The 19552-nt window shown below is 39.1% G+C and overlaps 1 protein-coding gene across 5 annotated transcripts in view; it reads right to left on the minus strand.

Moving 5' to 3' along the window:
* Positions 1–19552, minus strand: part of fam184ab (family with sequence similarity 184 member Ab) — a 202256-nt gene that overhangs the window by 40903 nt on the left and 141801 nt on the right. For all 5 annotated transcript variants that reach the window (XM_059981474.1, XM_059981471.1, XM_059981472.1 and 2 more), the window contains exons 9-10: positions 18619–18769; positions 2100–2312 (exon numbers count right to left, since the gene is read on the minus strand). In XM_059981474.1, the coding sequence (XP_059837457.1) occupies positions 2100–2312; positions 18619–18769 (364 nt within the window). The remainder of the gene's footprint in view (positions 1–2099; positions 2313–18618; positions 18770–19552) is intronic.

Consider the following 19552-nt stretch of genomic DNA (forward strand, 5'->3'; position numbering starts at 1 on the left):
ATGCAACTAATCATATTTAGCAGTTATATCTTTTAACTAACTCATTTCACTTTACACAAATATGAAATAAATTTTAAAATCAGGAAATGTTTTAGACCAGTTTTATCAGACCTAATTAAAGTTGATAAGAGAGTAGATGTACAGTCGGCCCTCCTTATCCATGAGGGATTGGTTCCGGGACCTCTCGCGGATACCAAAAAACACAGATGATAAGTCTTTTATTCAACCTGTCAGAATGGGGTGGATCTTAGGACCCAGTGGAACCCCGGACTTTATTTAACCTGTCTCAGTGCGGTGGACATTAGTACCCGGTGGCTGAGCTCAGAATCCGCATTGTTTCTGTTCACAAAAATAATCACAATCGCAATTGAAAATAAGGTGGAAATAATAAACCGATCGGAAAGAGGTGAAATACCATCGGTTATTGGAAAAACATTAGGCTACAGTCAGTCAACGATCAGAACAATTTTAAAGGATAAAGTGAGAAAGGCCCTGCCCCGATGAAGGCTACAATTATTACTAAGCAACGCAGTGGTTTAATTATTGGGCTTTGGGGTTTTGGGTTTATGATCCTCCACATCAACCTGGCATGGATGGACAGCGTGCTCGGGAGTGATCTGTCACTGGATCGCCTGGCACTGAAACATACGTTTCTTAAGTGTTTTATATGCATTGAAAGGTAAAATATATACTATATTCTATATACTAAGACAAACTTTTGACTAACTGACTCTAAATAATGGTGGATGTACCTGTTCTGACTTAATTAGAGAACTTCCTTTTTTTTTACGATCCCGATCCACGATAACCTATGCACATCCTCCCTTATACTTTAAATCATCTCTAGATTACTTATAATACCTAATACAATGTAAATGCTAAGTAAATAGTTGTTATACTGCATTGTGTAGGGAATAATGACAAGAAAAAATGTCTATACATGCTCGAACAACAAGGGCTGGAAGAGCACTTCTGGTTTTTTTTGATTCGCGGTTGGTTGAATTCGCGCATGCAGAACTCACGAATAAGGAGGCCCGACTGTAGTGAAATTGGACTTTCAGAAAGCTTTTGATAAGGAAACACAGAAGAGTTATTGTGCAAAAGTAAAGCATATAGGATGGGAAGGAATATGGCCTGAGAAGTGGTTGACAGACAAGGAAGAGAGTGGGACCAAACAGGTTATTTTCTAATTTCCGGGCACTGACTAGTGGGGTCCTCTGAGGTGGGTGCTTGGCCTACAGCTATTACAATGTAGCTCAATGATTGAGCTAAGGGAATTAAATATGACATTTCACTGGTTGCAAAAAAAAACTAAATTAAGGAGGAACGCAAAATTATCAAATGGATTCTATCTTTGAAGTTACATAGGATCTTTGAAGCCAAGTGTAGGAGCACACAGAAACTTGGAAGGGTGAAACAAGACTAGGAATTTTATTAACAAAAGAGACAAAGCAAAATAGTAGAACTTACAAGGTCTTAGGTAACTCAGCCAGAACTTTAAGCAAGGATCAGGGCAAACAAGGAGTTAGCACTGCCCCTTTAAATACACCCCAAGACACAAAAGTATCTGTGTCTAGCTGATAAAACCCCAGACTAATTACAGGCTACCAAGTAACTATTCTAATAAAAGATAAAAGTCCAAGAATACTTAATTGGACACCTGCAAAGTCTCAGAGAATTAATTGGAAGTAATCAAGGATAATTGCAACTTAAATATAAACTAGAGATGACCTAACAAAAACACATAAAAACCCTGAAATGTAACAATACAGATAAATATAGTTAATGAAACAAAGAATACAGAAAAAAACAGTAGCAAAAAAATTCGGAGTCCTCAGAATACTCTGCTGATGACCTGTAGTCATGACTGTCAAGGGCGTTCTTTATCTTTGATCCTGTAATATCTTCCTTATTCAGTTCTTCTTCTCAGCTCCATTTCTTCCTTCACTACCTTTTCTGAATGGCTTGTACCAATGAATAATAGGTGCCCAGTTTTGCCCTTACTGTAAGCCAAGTGTGAGGCAGGTACTATTCCACAACTACTAAGCAAATCAAAGGAGCAAACAGGTAACAAGGAAAGATCTATACCACAATGTTACCTTGTAATCTTGGTCCTTCGACTCACTCAAAGCTCTTAAAGCGTTCTGGTGAGCATCCTCTAAAGATGCCTGTTGATGTTTATGATCTTCTTCCATTTCTTGCATTTGCTTTATGAGTCGCTGTCTCTCGTGACTGAATTGGCATTGAAGTTTTTGCAAGGAATCTTGAGACTGGGATAGCTGCATTTCCAAATTTTGCTTCAATAAGGAGATCTATAGTAGGGAGGATTTAATAGAGTCAAGCAATAGTTCAAGGTAGCAGTATATATTTATCACATATAAACATAGAAACCTTATTATGTAGAGCTTAACTTGTTAACATTAAAATCCATCATATTATTTTATGTAATCTCAACAACTTTGTCTATATATTAGAGATTACATTTGGTTGATCAAAAGCATTGATAAATAATGAATACAAGTGCAGTGGGCATTATTCTATGCAGTGACCATATATGCAAGCACAACAACATAAGGAAATATGAGCAGGAGTAGGCCATCAGGCCCTTCAAATCTGTTCTGCGATTCAATATGATCATGGTTGATCTGTGCTGGCCTCAACTCCTCATATGTGCTTGTTCTCCATAACCTTGAATTTCCAGATATTTCAAATATTTATCTGTCTTTAATTGAAAGATATCTAATCTGATTTCCACCATTCTTGGGGCCAGGGAATTCCAGCGATTCACTATTGAGAGAAATTTCTATGCATCTCAGCTTAAATGATCAACTCTTTATTTTGTAGTGGTGTCCTAAGTTCATGGCTCTCCCATGAGGAAAAACATTTCAGTACCTACCCTATCAAACTTTCTTTGCATCTTGGATGTTTGAACAAAGTCATTTCTCTTTTTTCAAAAGACAGATCCAATTTAACAAGACCGTCTTGATAGGATGAACTTCTCACCCCAATAATTAGCCTGGTGAATCTCTGAACTGTCTTCAATGCCTCAATAGGTAAGGGGATCAAAACTATGTAAAGTATTTCTGAACAACATTTTAGTACTGGCCTCACAATACCGATATACTTATCTGTAGGTAAACCTCCCTATTTTTAAGCACCAATCCTTTTGCAATAGACACCAACATACCATTTGTCTTCTTTTGGCAGGCAGACAGGCAGGACCAATGTTTTGTAACCCATGCACTAAAACATCTATATCCCTCTGAACATAACTCACTTTCAGTCTCTCTTCCCATTTATAAGATGCCCTTTGATTCCTCTTATCAAAATGCATGGCTTCAATCCCAGATTAAACTCCATTTTCCTTCTCTAGATATTAATGTAAATAGTAAGCCATTGAAACATAGAAGAAACATAGAAACAGAAAACCTACAGCACAATACATGCCCTTTGGCCCATAAAGCTGTGCCAAACATGTCCTTACCTTAAAAATTACCTATAGCCCTCTATTTTTCTGAGTTCCATGTAGCTGTCCAGGAGTCTCTTAAAAGACCCTGTCGTATTCACCTCCACCACCATTGCCAGCAGCCCATTCCACGCACTCACCACTCTCTGCGTAAAAAACTTACCCCTGACATCTCCTCTGGACCTACTTCCAAGCACCTTAAAAATAGGCCCTCTTGTGCTAGTCCTTTCAACCCTGGGAAAAAGCCTCTGACTATCCACATGATCAATGCCTCTCATTATCTTGTACACCTCTATCAGGTCACCTCTCATCCTCCATTGCTCCAAGGAGAAAAGGCCGACTTCACTCAACCTATTCTCATAAAGTGTGCTCCCCAATCCAGACAACATCATTGTCAATCTCCTCTGCACCCTTTCTACGGTTTCCACATCATTCCTGTAGTAAGGCGACCAGAACTGAGCACAGTAGTCCAATTGGGGTCTGACCAAGGTCCTATATAGCTACAACATTACCTCTCAGCTCTTAAACTCAATCCCATGATTGATGAAGGCCAATGCACCATATGCCTTAACCACAGATGCCTTCTTAACCAAAAAGTTAACCTGCACAGCAGCTTTGAGTGTCCTATGGATTCGGACCCCAAGCTCCCTCTGATCCTCCACACTGCCAAGAATCTTACCATTAGTACTATATTCTGCCATCATATTTGACCTACCAAAATGACCCACCTGAAACTTATCTGTCTTGAACTCCATCTGCCACTTCTCAGCCTAGTTTTGCATTCTATTAATGTCCGGCTGTAACCTCTCACAGCCCTCCACACTATCCACAACACCTCCAACCTTCATATCATCAGCAAATTTACTAACCCATCTCTCCACTTCTTTATCCAGGTCATTTATAAAAATCACGAAGAGTAGGGATCCCAGAACATATCCCTGAGGCACCGACCTCCAAGCAGGATGTGACCTGTCTACAACCACTCCTTGCCTTCTGAGGGGAAGCCAATTCTGGATACACAAAGCAATGTCCCCTTAGATCCCAAGCCTCCTTACTTTCTCAATGAGCATTGCATGTGGTACCTTGTTCAATCCCTTGCTGAAATCCATATGCACTACACCTACTGCTCTTCTTTCTTCAATGTGTTTACTCACACCCTCAAAAAATTAAATCAGGCTCCTAAGGCACGACCTGTCTTTCACAAAGCCATGCTGACTATTCCTAATCATATTATGCCTCTCCAAATGTTCATAAATGCTGGCTCTCAGGATCTTCTCCATCAATTTACAAACTACTGAAGTAAGACTCACTGGTCTATAATTTCCTGGGCTATCTCTATGCCCTGAATAATGGAACAACATCTGCAATCCTCCAATCATCTGGAACCTCTCCCTTCCCCATTGATGATGCAAAGATCATTGCCAGAGGCTCAGCAAACTCCTCCCTCGCCTCCCACAGTAGCCTGGGGTACATCTCATCCGGTCCCAGTGACTTATCTAACTTGATGCTTTCCAAAAGCTCCAGCACATCCTCTTTCTTAATACCTACATGCTCAAGTTTTTTAGTCTGCTGTAAGTCATCCCTACAATCACCAAGATCCTTTTCCAGAGTGAATACTGAAGCAAAGTATTCATTAAGTACTTCTGCTGTCTCCTCTGGCTCTGTGCACGTTTCCACTGTCACTTCTGACTGGTCCTATCTGCTTGCTCTTCACATACTTGTAGAATGCCTTGGGGTTTTCCTTAATCCTGTCCGCCAAGGCCTTCTCATGGCTCCTTCTAGCTCTCCTAATTTCTATCTTAAGCTCCTTCCTGCTAGCCTTATAATCTTCTAGATCTCTATTATTTCCAAATTTTTTGAACCTTTCATAAGCTCTTCTTCTTGACTAGATTTACAACAGCCTTTGTACAACGTGGTTCCTTTCCCTGTCTCACTGGAACATACCTATGCAGAACTCCATTCAAATATCCCCTGAACATTTGCCACATTTCTTCTGTACATTACCCTGAGATCATCTGTTCCCAATTTATGCTTTAAGTTTCTGCCTGATAGCCTCATATTTCCCCTTACTCCAATTAAACACTTTCCTAACTTGTCTGTTCCTATCCCTCTCCAATGCTATGATAAAGAAGATAGAATTGTGATCACTGTCTCCAAAATGCTTTCCCACTGATAGATCTGATGCCTGACCAGGTTCATTTCCCAATACCAGATCAAGAACAGCCTCTCCTCTTGTCAGCTTATTTACATTTTGTGTCAAGAAACTGTCTTGAACGTACCTAACAAATTCCACCCCATCTAAACCCCTTGCTCTAAGGACATGACAATCAATATTTGAGAAATTAAAATCTCCCACCACAACAACCGTGTTATTATTACATCTTTCTAGAATCTGTCTCCCTTTCTGCTCCTTGATGTCCCTGCTACTATTGGATGGTCTATAAAAAACACCCAGTAGAGTTATTGACCCCTTCCTGTTCCTAACTTCCACCCACAGAGACATTGAAAGCCAAGAACCAACTATTCTATCTCTCCAGTCTGAAATGGACCACTCTCTTCCAATTCTTGTTTTCTATGCAACAGCGAATTTTCAATTCATGCAATGATAATATCTCCTGTGCTTTTGATTTTTCATTCACATACCCGCTTCTTATGCGCCTTGTCAAGTGTTATTTGGAAATTTGAGTACACAATTGTCTGCAGGTTCCCTACTCACCAGGTCACATTCTAAAAGAATCCAAGCAAATTTGTCAAAAATGATTGCCTTTCACAAAGTCACTTAGATGAGGTTTGATTATATTCAGCTTTCTGAAATCATTAGTTATTTCCACTTTGATTATCAACACCTGTACCTTATCAACAATAGATGTAAAATTAATTGACATACAGTTCCTGACCTTCTGCATTCCTTTTTAAACAATTGAGACACATTGACTATTTTTCAGTCTTCTGGTACCCGACTGGTATTTATTGAGTTTCAAATAACTGCAACCAATGGATCTATTTCTCTGCAGTACTTGGATGCAGGGCATTTAGTAGAGCCAATTTGTTCACTTCTAGCCCTGTGAGTTTCTCTGATAGCTTATCCCTCATGGCTGGGACTTCATAAGTTCCTTCTTGTTATTTTAAATTAATCCATTTGTTGCCTTTTGTCTGTTTCTTGTAATTAATACACCAGTCTCCTTCTTCAGAAGTTCCACTCTTACCCTAGAAACACTTCCTGTTTTTTTGTATTACTCTCAGTTTTTTGAAAATTTGTTTCTCCCTTCTTATGAAATTCTTAGTCTTCTGTTGCTGAATCCTAAAACTTCCCAGTCCTTGTCACTTTCTATGCTCTATTGTTCAATTTAACATCACTGCTGACCTGATATGTTAACCACAGTTTGTGCCTCTTTCTTATGGAATCTTATATCTAATTTGGATAAATTCCTGCTGAGCATTATGGACTAGATTTCTGAACATCTACCACTGTTGTTTATTTTCCCAGTCCACCTTTGATAATTTCATCGTTACACAATTTCCCTTATTTAAATAGAAGACAGTGATTTTGGTCCTACAGCTTTTAACTTCATATTGCTTCAGGAGTTATAACACAGTGATCTCTAGTTCCTAGTTTAATACAAAAGTTTTTATTAATCTTTCCTCATTACTGATGACTAAATTTTTAGTAGCCTGTTTCTGCCCTAAGAAGCAACCTGGGATGCACTCCACTATTATTTTCACACATTCTTTCCAATCTGACGCATCCCATCAATTCTATACATTAAAATGTCTCATAACAATTATAGCTGCTTTCATGCATGCTTTAGATATTTTGCCATTTATGCTCCACCCTATCTCTAAGCCATATTTTTGGCCTATAGAACACTCTCACCCTTCTTCTACTCCTAACTCTCCAAGTTCTTCTCCAGGCTAGAAAGGATATCCTTAACCATAGTAACAGGCAGGAAATTTAGCTTTTGTGAGTCTCTGTCTTTGTCACAGAGAATATGCTGTCCCTTATGATTATTACATTTATCTTTTCTCTCTACTTGAATGGCTTCATACACAATGATGTAATGGACACCAACCTCATCCACACAGGGAACAACAACTTTGTACCTGTTGGAGAAAATAAGGACTGGAGCTTTTCTGGAATTCTCCTTTGGATCCCTCTTACCTGCTTCTTATATGGTCATAGCATCCTGTTTCAGAGTATTTGCTAATTTAAAGATGCACAATTTAAGGGGTAAAATGGCCTTCCGGAACACTTACATTCTCTGGAGTTCAGCAAGCAAAGAAATAATTGACCAAATTACTTAGTAATTGTGCAAGTGCTGTTCACCCAAAATGATGTTGAAAATTCCTATTCATAAGATATACAATATCACACTTAACACACAGTAATAATTCTTTTCGTTGCCGAGTTGGCCTACCCATCAGAAACACAAATAATAATGTCTTACACTTCTTCAAAATGTCCATAGACACAAGACTGCAAATCTGAGAAGAACTGCAAGATGCATTGATAATCAGCCAACGATGTAATCATCACAAAGCAATTATTGTGGAAATATGTAAACAATGCACAAAATTATATATTATTCATAAACTACTATTGTGTTTTTACCCAAGGCTATGTTTGATGTAGTTCATCTACTGATGAAAAGACACTCATAAAACTAACATGCATTTATACTATTATGAACAACCTATAAACATAAAATCATTGAAGTCACAGCAGGTGCTTTTTATCAAATGGCTTTCTTTTCATGCAACATACAAAATCTACTAGCACAATTTTTCATGCAAAGGTAGTTTGTGAGCATATTACAATTTATTTTTTAAAGAAGCTCAATGTGAAACAAAGCTTAAAAGCCACATTGCTTGATGCATAACTAAGCATTGCAAAAGTCCATGATTCTATATCTATTTTTGACTAACACATTCAACTTCAAAATGCTTCTGCACAAAATCAGTTTTATACTTGGTTAAAATCTCATATTTTGAATTTAAGTTCTACTTAACACATTGTCCTATCTCATCTTTAAATAAAAACTCCTAATTGGACCCCAATTCTTCCCAGTTGAAAGGAATTTATTTAAATTATTTTTCTTTGCAACCATAAGTTCAAATAAAAATACATAAATGCCAAGTACATTAAACATTTATAAAGTTATTTGTTTACTAAAAGTGGTAAGGCCAGCTCAAAGCGTGTTGAATGAACAATTACAGGACTGCAAAGTCATAAACATGCAAGAATGGTGAATGAATTATGCATAACCCTCTTCATTTATATTGCAGAGATAAAATATACAGGGTAGAAATTCATCTGCTAGCAATTTCACAATCCTCTACATAGAGCAGTGGCTGTTCATTGAACTCCACTTCCACAATTTAGTTCTATTAATGTGACCAAGGACACAATTTCAGCCCATCAACTTCCGGGAAAGGTGGAAGGTAGAAAGTTTTATTCAGACAATCTGCTTCTAAAACAGTGTTAAGTTTTCTGGTTCTAAAATTAAAAAAGGAATAAGTAACAATAAACTGAAATATATAACTATGTTGTGTCTTTATATCTTGACATACCTTTATAAAGTTTAACAACAATGGAGTTTTTTTGTTTATTTCTAGATGAAATCCTCACTGTATTATTATTTATGGGAAATGAGAAATATTAAATAAACATGCAAAAATCACACACACAAACACACATATATACATATATGTATATATCTTGGTGAGATGAATATTGCATGTATTTTAATCTTTTTCCAAATACAAAAAATGTGTTGAAGCAAACTCTTTTACATGTAGAGGAACTTACTATGAGTAAATCAAGTAATGCAAGCATGCCACACCTACACATCAGGTATCAGGCAGGATGAAAATTGCATCTCACTTACATTACTGATAGATTTTTGTAATGCTTCACCTAGAAAGTGCCGCTATGAAAAAGACCACAGGAATAAAAAAAAAGATCAGAATCTAACTGTAAATTGAATAAACAATTTGGAAAAAAATACAAATGTTCATAATGAACAGTGTGATGATTTTAGCACACTGTTAAAAAGATGAAAATTATATTCAATATTTACACATTTAGAGGGAGTTTTAAGAGTTGTATTAACAATTTTGATACTTAATTGTATAACCAATGTATTTTGTCAATGTTAAATTCAAAATTCATACCAAACAGATCTCAACACACAAAAAGATCTTTTTTAAACCATTGAAAATACCAATGCCCTTGAACTGAAGATCCTACAAAAAGTAGTGGATAAGGCCCAGTCCATCATGGGTAAGGTCCTCCCAACCATTGAGCAGATCTACATTAAATCCTGTTGCAGGAAGGCAGAATCCATTATTAGAGACCCCCACAACCTAGGACATGTCCTTTTCTCACTGCTGCCATCTGGAAAAAGGTACAAAAGCCTCAGGACTCACACCACCAGGTTCTGGAACAGTTACCATCCCTCTGCATCAGGCACTTGAACAAAAGGAGATAACTTCATTCAACTTCATTTGCCCCATCATTGAAATGTTCCCACAACCAATGGACTCACTTTCAAGGACTCTTTATCTCGTGTCTTTGATATTTATAGCTTATGTATCTCTATTATTGTTTCTTCTTTTTGAATTTGTAGTTTGTTGTCTTCTGCACTCTGGTAGAATGCCCTAGATGGGCAGTCTTTCATTGATTTCATTATAGTTATTATTCTATAGACTTATTAAGTATGCCCTTAAGTAAATGAATCTCGTGGTTATATTTGGTGATGCCTCACTTCAGGAAGGATGTGGAAGCCATAGAAAGGGTGCAGAGGAGATTTTCAAGGATGTTGCCTGGATTAGGGAGCATGCCTTATGAGAATAGGTTAAGTGAACTCGGCCTTTACTCCTTGGAGCAAAGGACGATGAGAGGTGACCTGATAGAGGTGTATAAGATGATGAGAGGCATTGATCGTGTGGATAGTCAGACGTTTTTCCCAGGGCTGAAATGGTTGCCACAAGAGGACACAGGTTTAAGGGCTGGGGAGTAGGTACAGAGGAAATGTCAGGGGTAAGTTTTTTACTCAGAGAGTGGTGTGTGCATGGAATGGGCTGCTGGCAACGGTGGTGGAAGCGGAAACGATAGGGTCTTTTAAGAATCTTTTGGATAGGTACATGGAGCTTAGAAAAATAGAGGGCTATAGGTAAGCCTAGTAATTTCTAAGGTAGGGACATGTTCAGCACAACTTTGTGGGCCAAAGGTCCTGTATTGTGCTGTAGGTTTTCTATGTTTCTACGTTACTTTGATAGTAAAATTTACTTCAAACTATTTAAAGTACATGGAAATTTTGGACACATTGGGTGATAAAGTCAAACAGGCAGAAAGCATGGAAATAGGCTCTTTAACTCACCATGTTGAAGCCAACCATCAAATACGTATCCATACTAATTCCATTTACCAGTACTTTGCCAACCGATTTCTATTCCTTGAACATCCAAGTGCTTATCTAGATATTTCTTAAAGTTTTTGAGAGTGCTTCTCTTCACTCCCTCTCTTTACTCCTCCAGCGTATTCTTGTATTTTCTATAATGTTCAACCAAAAATGTACACAGTACTTCCCCTGTGGCCTAACATGTGTTATATAAAGTTGCAGCATATTGGCAATCCTCAGATCATCTCACACCACAATTGTGGTCAGTGAACATTTTGAAAATCCTTACCAGGTTCCCAGCGATCTCCTCCTCACCTCACATAGCACATAAATATCATTAGACCCAAGAGATTCATCCCACCAGTAATCTCTCTAACTCATCTAATACCACATCCTTATTAATGATAATTCATTCTAGACTTCACTGTTTCCCTCCTTGAAGTCTTCATCTATATCCTTTGGCTCATGCATTGTCAGCAATGATGTGGTACAAAACAGCTAACCATTCTGAAAACAGAAAAATCGGTGGAGCCTGACCACATCTGAACTTTAGGAGTAAACATTTTCTATAAAATTTGCCCTCTCCTGGTCAAGGAGTTGAGTTTAATTGATATAGTTGCAAAACTGGTACCACTTGATAAATGAAAATATCCTATTTACTGACCATAAAATCCAAAGCAAATCTGATGGAACCAATATCCAATGGGATCAATTACTATTCCATCAATCTCCTTTCAAATTTTAGCAGAGTGATAAAAGGAGAAACAGAAGGATTTATTGGCAGTTATCTTTCTTATGAAAGCTCAGTTAAGTTCCAATCCAAATAGTCTAAATTCCTTTGCAGAATTGAACCAAGCCCTGATAAAAAAAATTAAATTTCACAGGAAATATAAGAGTGACCGCTCTTATTATCAAGATGGCAGATTCAATTCTTACCCAATTTCCCTCGGGATCAATAAAGTCTGTCTGTCTGTCCTGAACCAACAACGCAATTTTTGTAATTGAAGGGGCTTCTGAACATTATGCATTTGAAACAAATTAAAATCATTAAAAGAAAAAAAAGAGACGTTCCATCTGAAATTAATGATGTACAGTAGCTAGGTGTGAAAAGTTTAAACAAGAAATCAAACAGAACCATAACCAATTCTTTAAGACTGAATTTTTCTTTCTTCTCTTTTCCCTATCTTCCCTTTCTACTTCATACCCACACTTCTCTTTATATTTTTGTCTTTTTCTTTACTAATACATCAAGTTTTGATCAGTTTTCATTTTCTTATTACTTTATCCATTCAGATTGCTTGCAATTTAGTTTAAGTTTTAAACATTCTTTGTGGTTAGACTTAAAAGAAAAAGGGAGCTAATGGAATTGGTCCAACTGGGGTACTATAATCAAAACTATCAGTTTGTTTGAAAGATACAGCAAAACTGAATGATACCAAATTCTTTTCTTTCAACATGATCCCTCATTTGATTTTATACTTCATGGTTTTACATATAAAAATCTAGTAACCTTAAAGAAAAGTAAGCATGTAAAATATTGCTTTAACTTTATCAATATGCATCTTTAATGCCTAACCAAATATCTGCCTTGACACGACCTGTAAAAATGTAGTCTCTAGAAACAATAGGCAACTTGATGCTTTTTGTTCCTTTGCAGTTTATCATTGACTCCTTGCCATTGATAAAGATACAATTAAAATTATTCCAGCTACAACTTTTTGATTGATTTATTAACCTAATTAATTAATTAGTTTTTTTATTTAGAGATGTAGCATGGGACAAGTCCTTCTGGCCCAACAAGCTGCACCGCCCAGCGGTCCACCTATTTAGTACTAGCCTATTCAATGGACAATTTACAATGACCAATTAAGCTACTGTTACGAATGTGCAGCAACTCTGAGGGGCCGAAGGGTACAGAGTCGCCCCCTCCTTTTTGATAATCGCAATATCACTATTAATTCGGGTCTGGGACCCAGGAAATGAGAGAGAATCCTCAAGGTTTTGGAATGTGTCCTGGCCTCAGCAAGACAAAGCCATGGTTAACGGCCATTGTCTCTTGGAGACGGAATTGTGTATTGAGTACCGTACTATTCATTGAAGCCCTCAGGGGTCGACCAGAGTGGGCTGGTTGAGGGATTGCATCATCCCAACCTGATTGACATCTGAGACCCCGTGAGTAGGATAAAAGAGGGTCCGGGGAACAACCCCTTTAGATGCACCAGGAGAAATGCTAGAAATCCCGTGACAGCATTTAATAGCGACAGCCGGTGGGGGGGGGGGGGCTCGCGTGCGTCCTTTCCCTTTGCCTGGGATTGGGGCCTTACCACGGAAGAACGGCTTAGCTAAAGGAGAGGCCACAAGTGACCGGCCACACCAACGGAACTCTCGAAGGATCGAAATCATAAAAAGGAAAAGCTGGCAAGTTTCTAAAAATCTCTCTTTTGATTCCAACCAAAGGCTGCAGCCTGAATGAACTGAGTGACTTTTATATTTCCATCGGACAATACATTAACCCCTAGACAACGATAGAGCTATTTCTTATTGATTATTATTATACCCGCACTTGTAGATTTAGTATTGATGACGTATATTATCTGTATGTTTGCATTGATATTATTTTTGTGTATTTTTACTAATAAATACTGTTAAAAATAGTACCATCAGACTTCAAAGGACCTCTCTATCTTTGCTGGTAAGTGACCCAGTTACGGGGTTCGTAACAACTTGGGGGCTCATCCGGAATTTGATACCAAATTGGAAGGCCAGTGAATCGGGCTTGTAAGTCCAAACTTGGGTCTGGTTGCGCGGGTAGCCAGACGGGAAACCAGCAAAGACGGACGTGGATGAATTTATAGAAAACCTGACTCTGGAGGTGCTAGAGGCGGCCACAAAGTCGGAATTGATAAATATTGTGAAAGGACTCAACCTCGCAGAGGTGAGGTTGTCGATGAAAAAGCGGGAGGTGCGGAGGGCCATAACTCAGTATTATATTGTGAAAAATGTGTTTTCTGCTGAGGTATTGGAAAATATCCCTGAAAAGTTACCAGCTAGTGGGACAGCTCAGTTAGCGTTGGAGAAATTAAGGTTGGAACATGAAATCAAATTAAAGCAGCTGGAAGCAGCTGAAAAAGAAAAGGAGAGAGCCGAGAAAGAGAAAGAAAGAGCCAAAAAGGAAAAAAGAGCAGGAAAGAGCTGAGAAACAAAGGGAGCATGAAATTCAGTTAAAACAGCTGGAAGCAGCTGAAAAGGAGAAGGAAAGGGCTGAGAAAGAGAGGGAGAGAGCCGAGAAGGAGAGAGAGTATGAGGAGAAAGAGAAACAGAGGCAACATGACTTGGACATGGAGAAGTTAAGGCAAGAGCGAAGAGTTCAAGGGTCAGACCGAGAGGAGCGGTTTAATGTTAGTTGGGAGTTTGGTTAATACCTCCGTTCGAGGAGACGGATGTTGATAGTTATTTCTTGCATTTTGAAAAGATGGCAGTGAGTCAGAAGTGGCCCAAAGAGCAATGGGTGGTGTTGTTACAAAGTGTGTTAAAAGGGAAGGCACAATGGGCATATGCGGCGTTGTCCATGGAGGAGGAAGAGTCTGAGAATTATGAGAAAGTAAAGGAGGCCACTCTTCAGACCTATGAATTGGTACCTGAAGCCTATAGACAAAAGTTCAGAAATTTAAAGAAAGGGTGGAATCAGACGTATACCGAGTTTGCCTATGGGAAGGGTGAGCTCTTGGATTGTTGGTGTGCAGCAGAAATAGTGGAAGAAGATTTTTGGCATCTCAGGGAGTTAATTCTGATTGAGGAATTTAAAGGTTGTGTTTCGGATGATATCCGAATGTACTTGAATGAGAAGCCAAATAAGTCCATCTCCGAATTTGCTAGGTCCGCAAATGAATATGCCCTAACTCACAAGACAAAGTTTTCCTCGAATAAAAGTTACCAGAGAGACCATGGGAACGGTAGAGAAAGCCCGCCGGCTGAGGCAGAGATCCCGCCGGGAGCTAGTGGTAAAATTGAGGAGGAGAGGAAAGACGGCAGGAGAGGTCCTGGCTTGACCTGTTTTAATTGTGGAAAGGTGGGTCATATTGCATCCAAGTGCCTTGCTCCAAGGAAGGAGACAGGAAAATGGAAAGCAGCAGTCCCTATAGGATGTGCTGTGGTGATCAGTAAATCGACGAGAGAGCCCAAGGTAGACAGAGTACGAGAAGGGTCTGAGAAATGTATTTCAGAAGGAACCGTATCTGTGAGAGAGAGACACACACCAGTTCCAGTGCGGATCTGGAGAGACACAGGAGCTGAGCTGTCATTGATTAGCAGTAAGGTACTGGATTTTGGTTGCAAGACTCGAGAGGTAGCTTTGAGAGGAATAGGAAAAGGGACAGAAGCGGTGCCCTTACATAGGATCATTATAAATTGTGAGTTGGTATCTGGACCAGTTGAAATAGGGGTGCGGTCAGAATTCCCGAGAACTGACGTGGACGTCCTTCTTGGTAACGATTTAGCCAGTGGTAAGGTTTGGTCAGCAATGAAGCTGACGAGCCAGCCTGTGAGTGTTGAGGTCCCACCCCTAGACTCCAAGATCTATCCTGCATGCGCGACCACTCGCAGCATGTCGAGAAAGGCAGCTGAGAACAAGAGCAGTTTAAATCCGGCCAGTATCGATTTGACAGAGACATTTTTACTGACCCTGTACCAAGAGGGTTTAGAGAGTGGTAAAACGGAGAATAGGAAAGTGAAAGAGAGTAAGGGAGAGGAGGTAGACCTGCCCTTAGCCAGGAGGAAATTTATAGAGGCACAAACTAAAGATGAGAAACAGATAAGGCTGTTAAAAGGTCCAGAGTTGGACACGGATGATCTGTCTGGTTTGGCAGAACTGTTTGAAGAAGTTGAAAATTCTAAAGGAGTTCCCGATAATGAAATGAGGGCAGTCCTAGATGAAAAGGATGCCATTACCTTGAAGAAGTCTGCTGGGTTGGCAGATGAGGTTGTTTCAGCCTGCAGGGTTGAGTTTACTCCGGAAGGGAGTTGCCCAGAGAGTAGCTGGGAGGATCAGGGGAATTTAGAATTTGAAAAGGGTACGGGTATTGAAAGCCTGGAAGAGGCAAATGTCCCGTTTGAGTGAGTTCAAGATGTGGACGCATGTGGTACTGAACCTAGTAATGGAGCTCAGAAAAAGTCTGAGGTATTTGATTCAGTTGAAAAGGAATGCAGTCCTTGTGGGTCAGATGGACTTGGTTCAGTGAAAAAAGGGTTAACCTTGGTAATAGTGGGAAGTGAGAATTCCCAGTTGTTTGTGCTCGAAGGTGTGTTAAAAGTTAGTGAGGAGATAAAAGGTGGTAAGGTGAATATTATTATTGAAGGAAAAGGGAAAAGTGCCGTTCCTAAATTGAATGAAGAAAATTTAAAGTCTGGATTGATGTCAGAAGCAGCAACCAGGCTGCAGAGACAATGGCTTGGTAAAACATTGCCTGCAAATCAATTACAGGTTGATTTGGAATGTAAAGGTGCCCCACACACTATTGTTATTCAAGAGTGTGCTGTGAAAAAGCAGAATTTGAAATGCTGTTTAAACTGAAAACTAATAGCCTGAAGGGTTCTGAAGAGAAAATTAGCAACTTGCTTAAAATTAAAGAATTGTGTGGAAATTTGGAAAATAGTCTAAGTTTGAACCACATTGTTGATAAAATAACTCCTATGAAAGGAGCAGGCAAAAGCCTATTCCACACTGGTGCACAAGCTCACCACGTGGGAGATAACTGGAAATGGGGCAAGGGTTGACGGGATGCCATTTTAACTAACAGGATCCGGTTTTAAGGAATTTCGACAAAGCATATGAATAATAAAGACAACCCCATGGAAGATTGACTGTTAAGTTTGACAGTAAAATAAAGATTAATATTTGCATGAACTTTTGTAGTATACATGTAAGCTAAGATCACAACTCTTTAGTTTTTGTTTGCTGAAGAAAAGGAATAAAATATGTAGTTACTAAGTTGGAGTCTGATGCTACAAGACTTTATTAAGGTACAAGATGTTAAGATATTAAAGGAAGTGACAATGTAATCGTTAACTGTTTAGATGCTGAATTTAATGTATAACTGTATTACTCTGGAGTGAAAAAAAACTTTTGTATTGTGTTAAGATTCTAAAATCCTGTAAGACTCTGTATTAATTCATTTTTACCGATGGTAAAAAAGCTTTGAAGGAAGGGGGTGTTACGAATGTGCAGCAACTCTGAGGGGCCGAAGGGTACAGAGTCGCCCCCTCCTTTTTGATAATCGCAAGATCACTATTAATTTGGGTCTGGGACCCAGGAAATGAGAGAGAATCCTCAAGGTTTTGGAATGTGTCCTGGCCTCAGCAAGACAAAGCCATGGATAACGGCCATTGTCTCTTGGAGACGGAATTGTGTATTGAGTACCGTACTATTCATTGAAGCCCTCAGGGGTCGACCAGAGTGGGCTGGTTGAGGGATTGCATCATCCCAACCTGATTGACATCTGAGACCCCGTGAGTAGGATAAAAGAGGGTCTGGGGAACAACCCCTTTAGATGCACCAGGAGAAATGCTAGAAATCCCGTGACAGCATTTAATAGCGACAGCCGGTGGGGGGGGGGCTCGCGTGCGTCCTTTCCCTTTGCCTGGGATTGGGGCCTTACCACGGAAGAACGGCTTAGCTAAAGGAGAGGCCACAAGTGACCGGCCACACCAACGGAACTCTCGAAGGATCGAAATCATAAAAAGGAAAAGCTGGCAAGTTTCTAAAAATCTCTCTTTTGATTCCAACCAAAGGCTGCAGCCTGAGTGAACTGAGTGACTTTTATATTTCCATCGGACAATACATTAACCTATAGACAACGATAGAGCTATTTCTTATCATTATTATTCCCACACTTGTAGATTTAGTATTGACGACATATTATCTGTATGTTTGCATTGATATTATTTTTGTGTATTTTTACTAATAAATACTGTTAAAAATAGTACCATCAGACTTCAAAGGACCTCTCTATCTTTGCTGGTAAGTGACCCAGTTACGGGGTTCGTAACACTACTAACTAGTACATTTTTGGACTGCGAGAGGAAGCCAGAGCACCCAGAAGAAAGCCACATGGTCCCTGGGCAGAAGATACAAACCCTTAGAGACACAGCCAGAATTGAACTTCAAACTCTGGAACACCCCAAGCTGTAATAGTATCATGCTGACCACTATGCTACTGTGGCACCCAAGTATAATGTTTCTGGGAGATGAAGAAGAACTTGCTCTATGGGATTGATATGCAACAAAAGAACACAAATATCAATAGTGACGAAGGCAGGACCCACCTTGACAGGTGAACTGGCTCTTCTGGTATATCTTTTCCCATTATGAAGCCCACCCACAGTTCAGAGATGCACAATCACTGATTATTTTGTACAACAAAAACTCATATCAGTGGAATGATACCTTAACATAAACCACTGTCTTCAAAAGAGAGTTGCAAGAGAAAATATAATCATTTCCATCATATAACCTATTATAATTGAGTAGACCTAATTAATTTTTAAAAATGTTATTTCCAGTCAAAACACTAAGCACATGAAAACAACAGAACAATTTCAAAGCAATATATTTTCTTTATGACTTGTATTTAGTCCTGCTAATTTTATTGTTTTTAATTGCGCAAGGTCCAAGGAAAAGAAGAAATATAGTTTTGCAAAATTTAAGCTATATCTACACATAGTATAGTACTAACTTTATATAAGATCAACACATACCTGATTCAAAAGATCTTCTACCTTTTTCTGGCAGCCTTCCTTCTCTGCACTGATTTCCTGGTCCTTTTGATGTGAGAGGTGAGCCAATGCAGACCGTTTCTCATCTGCGTGTTGTCTTTCTAACTTTACACATAATTTTTCATATTGCTCCCTAAGATAAATACATCACTTGAGTAATAGAAAAAAAAAAGAACTGAAAAGTTTTGGGTAGCAATATAAACAGGAAAGTGTATTGAACTGATGATATCAAAAAATACCTGGTTCACCCAAGGAAAGATCTAAATAACATTTACTGCATTCACTGAAGGCTTTCCTCCTTTTGGTATATCAATTGTAATAAGTTATGAAATCTAAAGTTTTCCAAAACATCTGAAAAGTTATTCACAAATGCAAGTGCTGTAGATGTGCTATTCTCTGTTTCACTGGATTAGATATCTGCTCACCTTCAGGCAACCAAGGATCCACCTGGACTTTCTTGTTCTCCCACTTGACACCAGGCTGAAGATCCAAGCAACACGTACAAAATTATGGAAGAACTCAGCAGGCCAGGCAGCATGTATGGAAAAGATAAAGGGCCTCAGACTGAAATGTCAACTATACTCTTTCCCATAGATGCTGCCTGGCCTGCTGAGTTCCTCCAGCGTTTTTTGTGTGAAGCTTGGATTTCCAGCATTTGCAGATTTTCTCTTGCCTCAGGCTAAATACCCATCTGAATTTCTTAACTTTCCATCCAATTCCAGGCACCTGAAGATACAGTACATCTGGACTTCCTTGTTCTCCCATCGTTTCTAGGCAACTGAAGCCCCACCTGGATGCCCATAGCCTTCCAAAGCTCTGTAGGTACCACTTTCCCCTTCCATCCAGTTTGAAGCTCCCAACTCTTCATTTCCTACTGCAACCTCTTGTTCTCACCAAAGCATCTTTATTTCTTCCC

The sequence above is a fragment of the Hypanus sabinus genome, chromosome 10, assembly GCF_030144855.1.
Source record: "Hypanus sabinus isolate sHypSab1 chromosome 10, sHypSab1.hap1, whole genome shotgun sequence".
Lineage (NCBI taxonomy): Eukaryota > Metazoa > Chordata > Chondrichthyes > Myliobatiformes > Dasyatidae > Hypanus > Hypanus sabinus.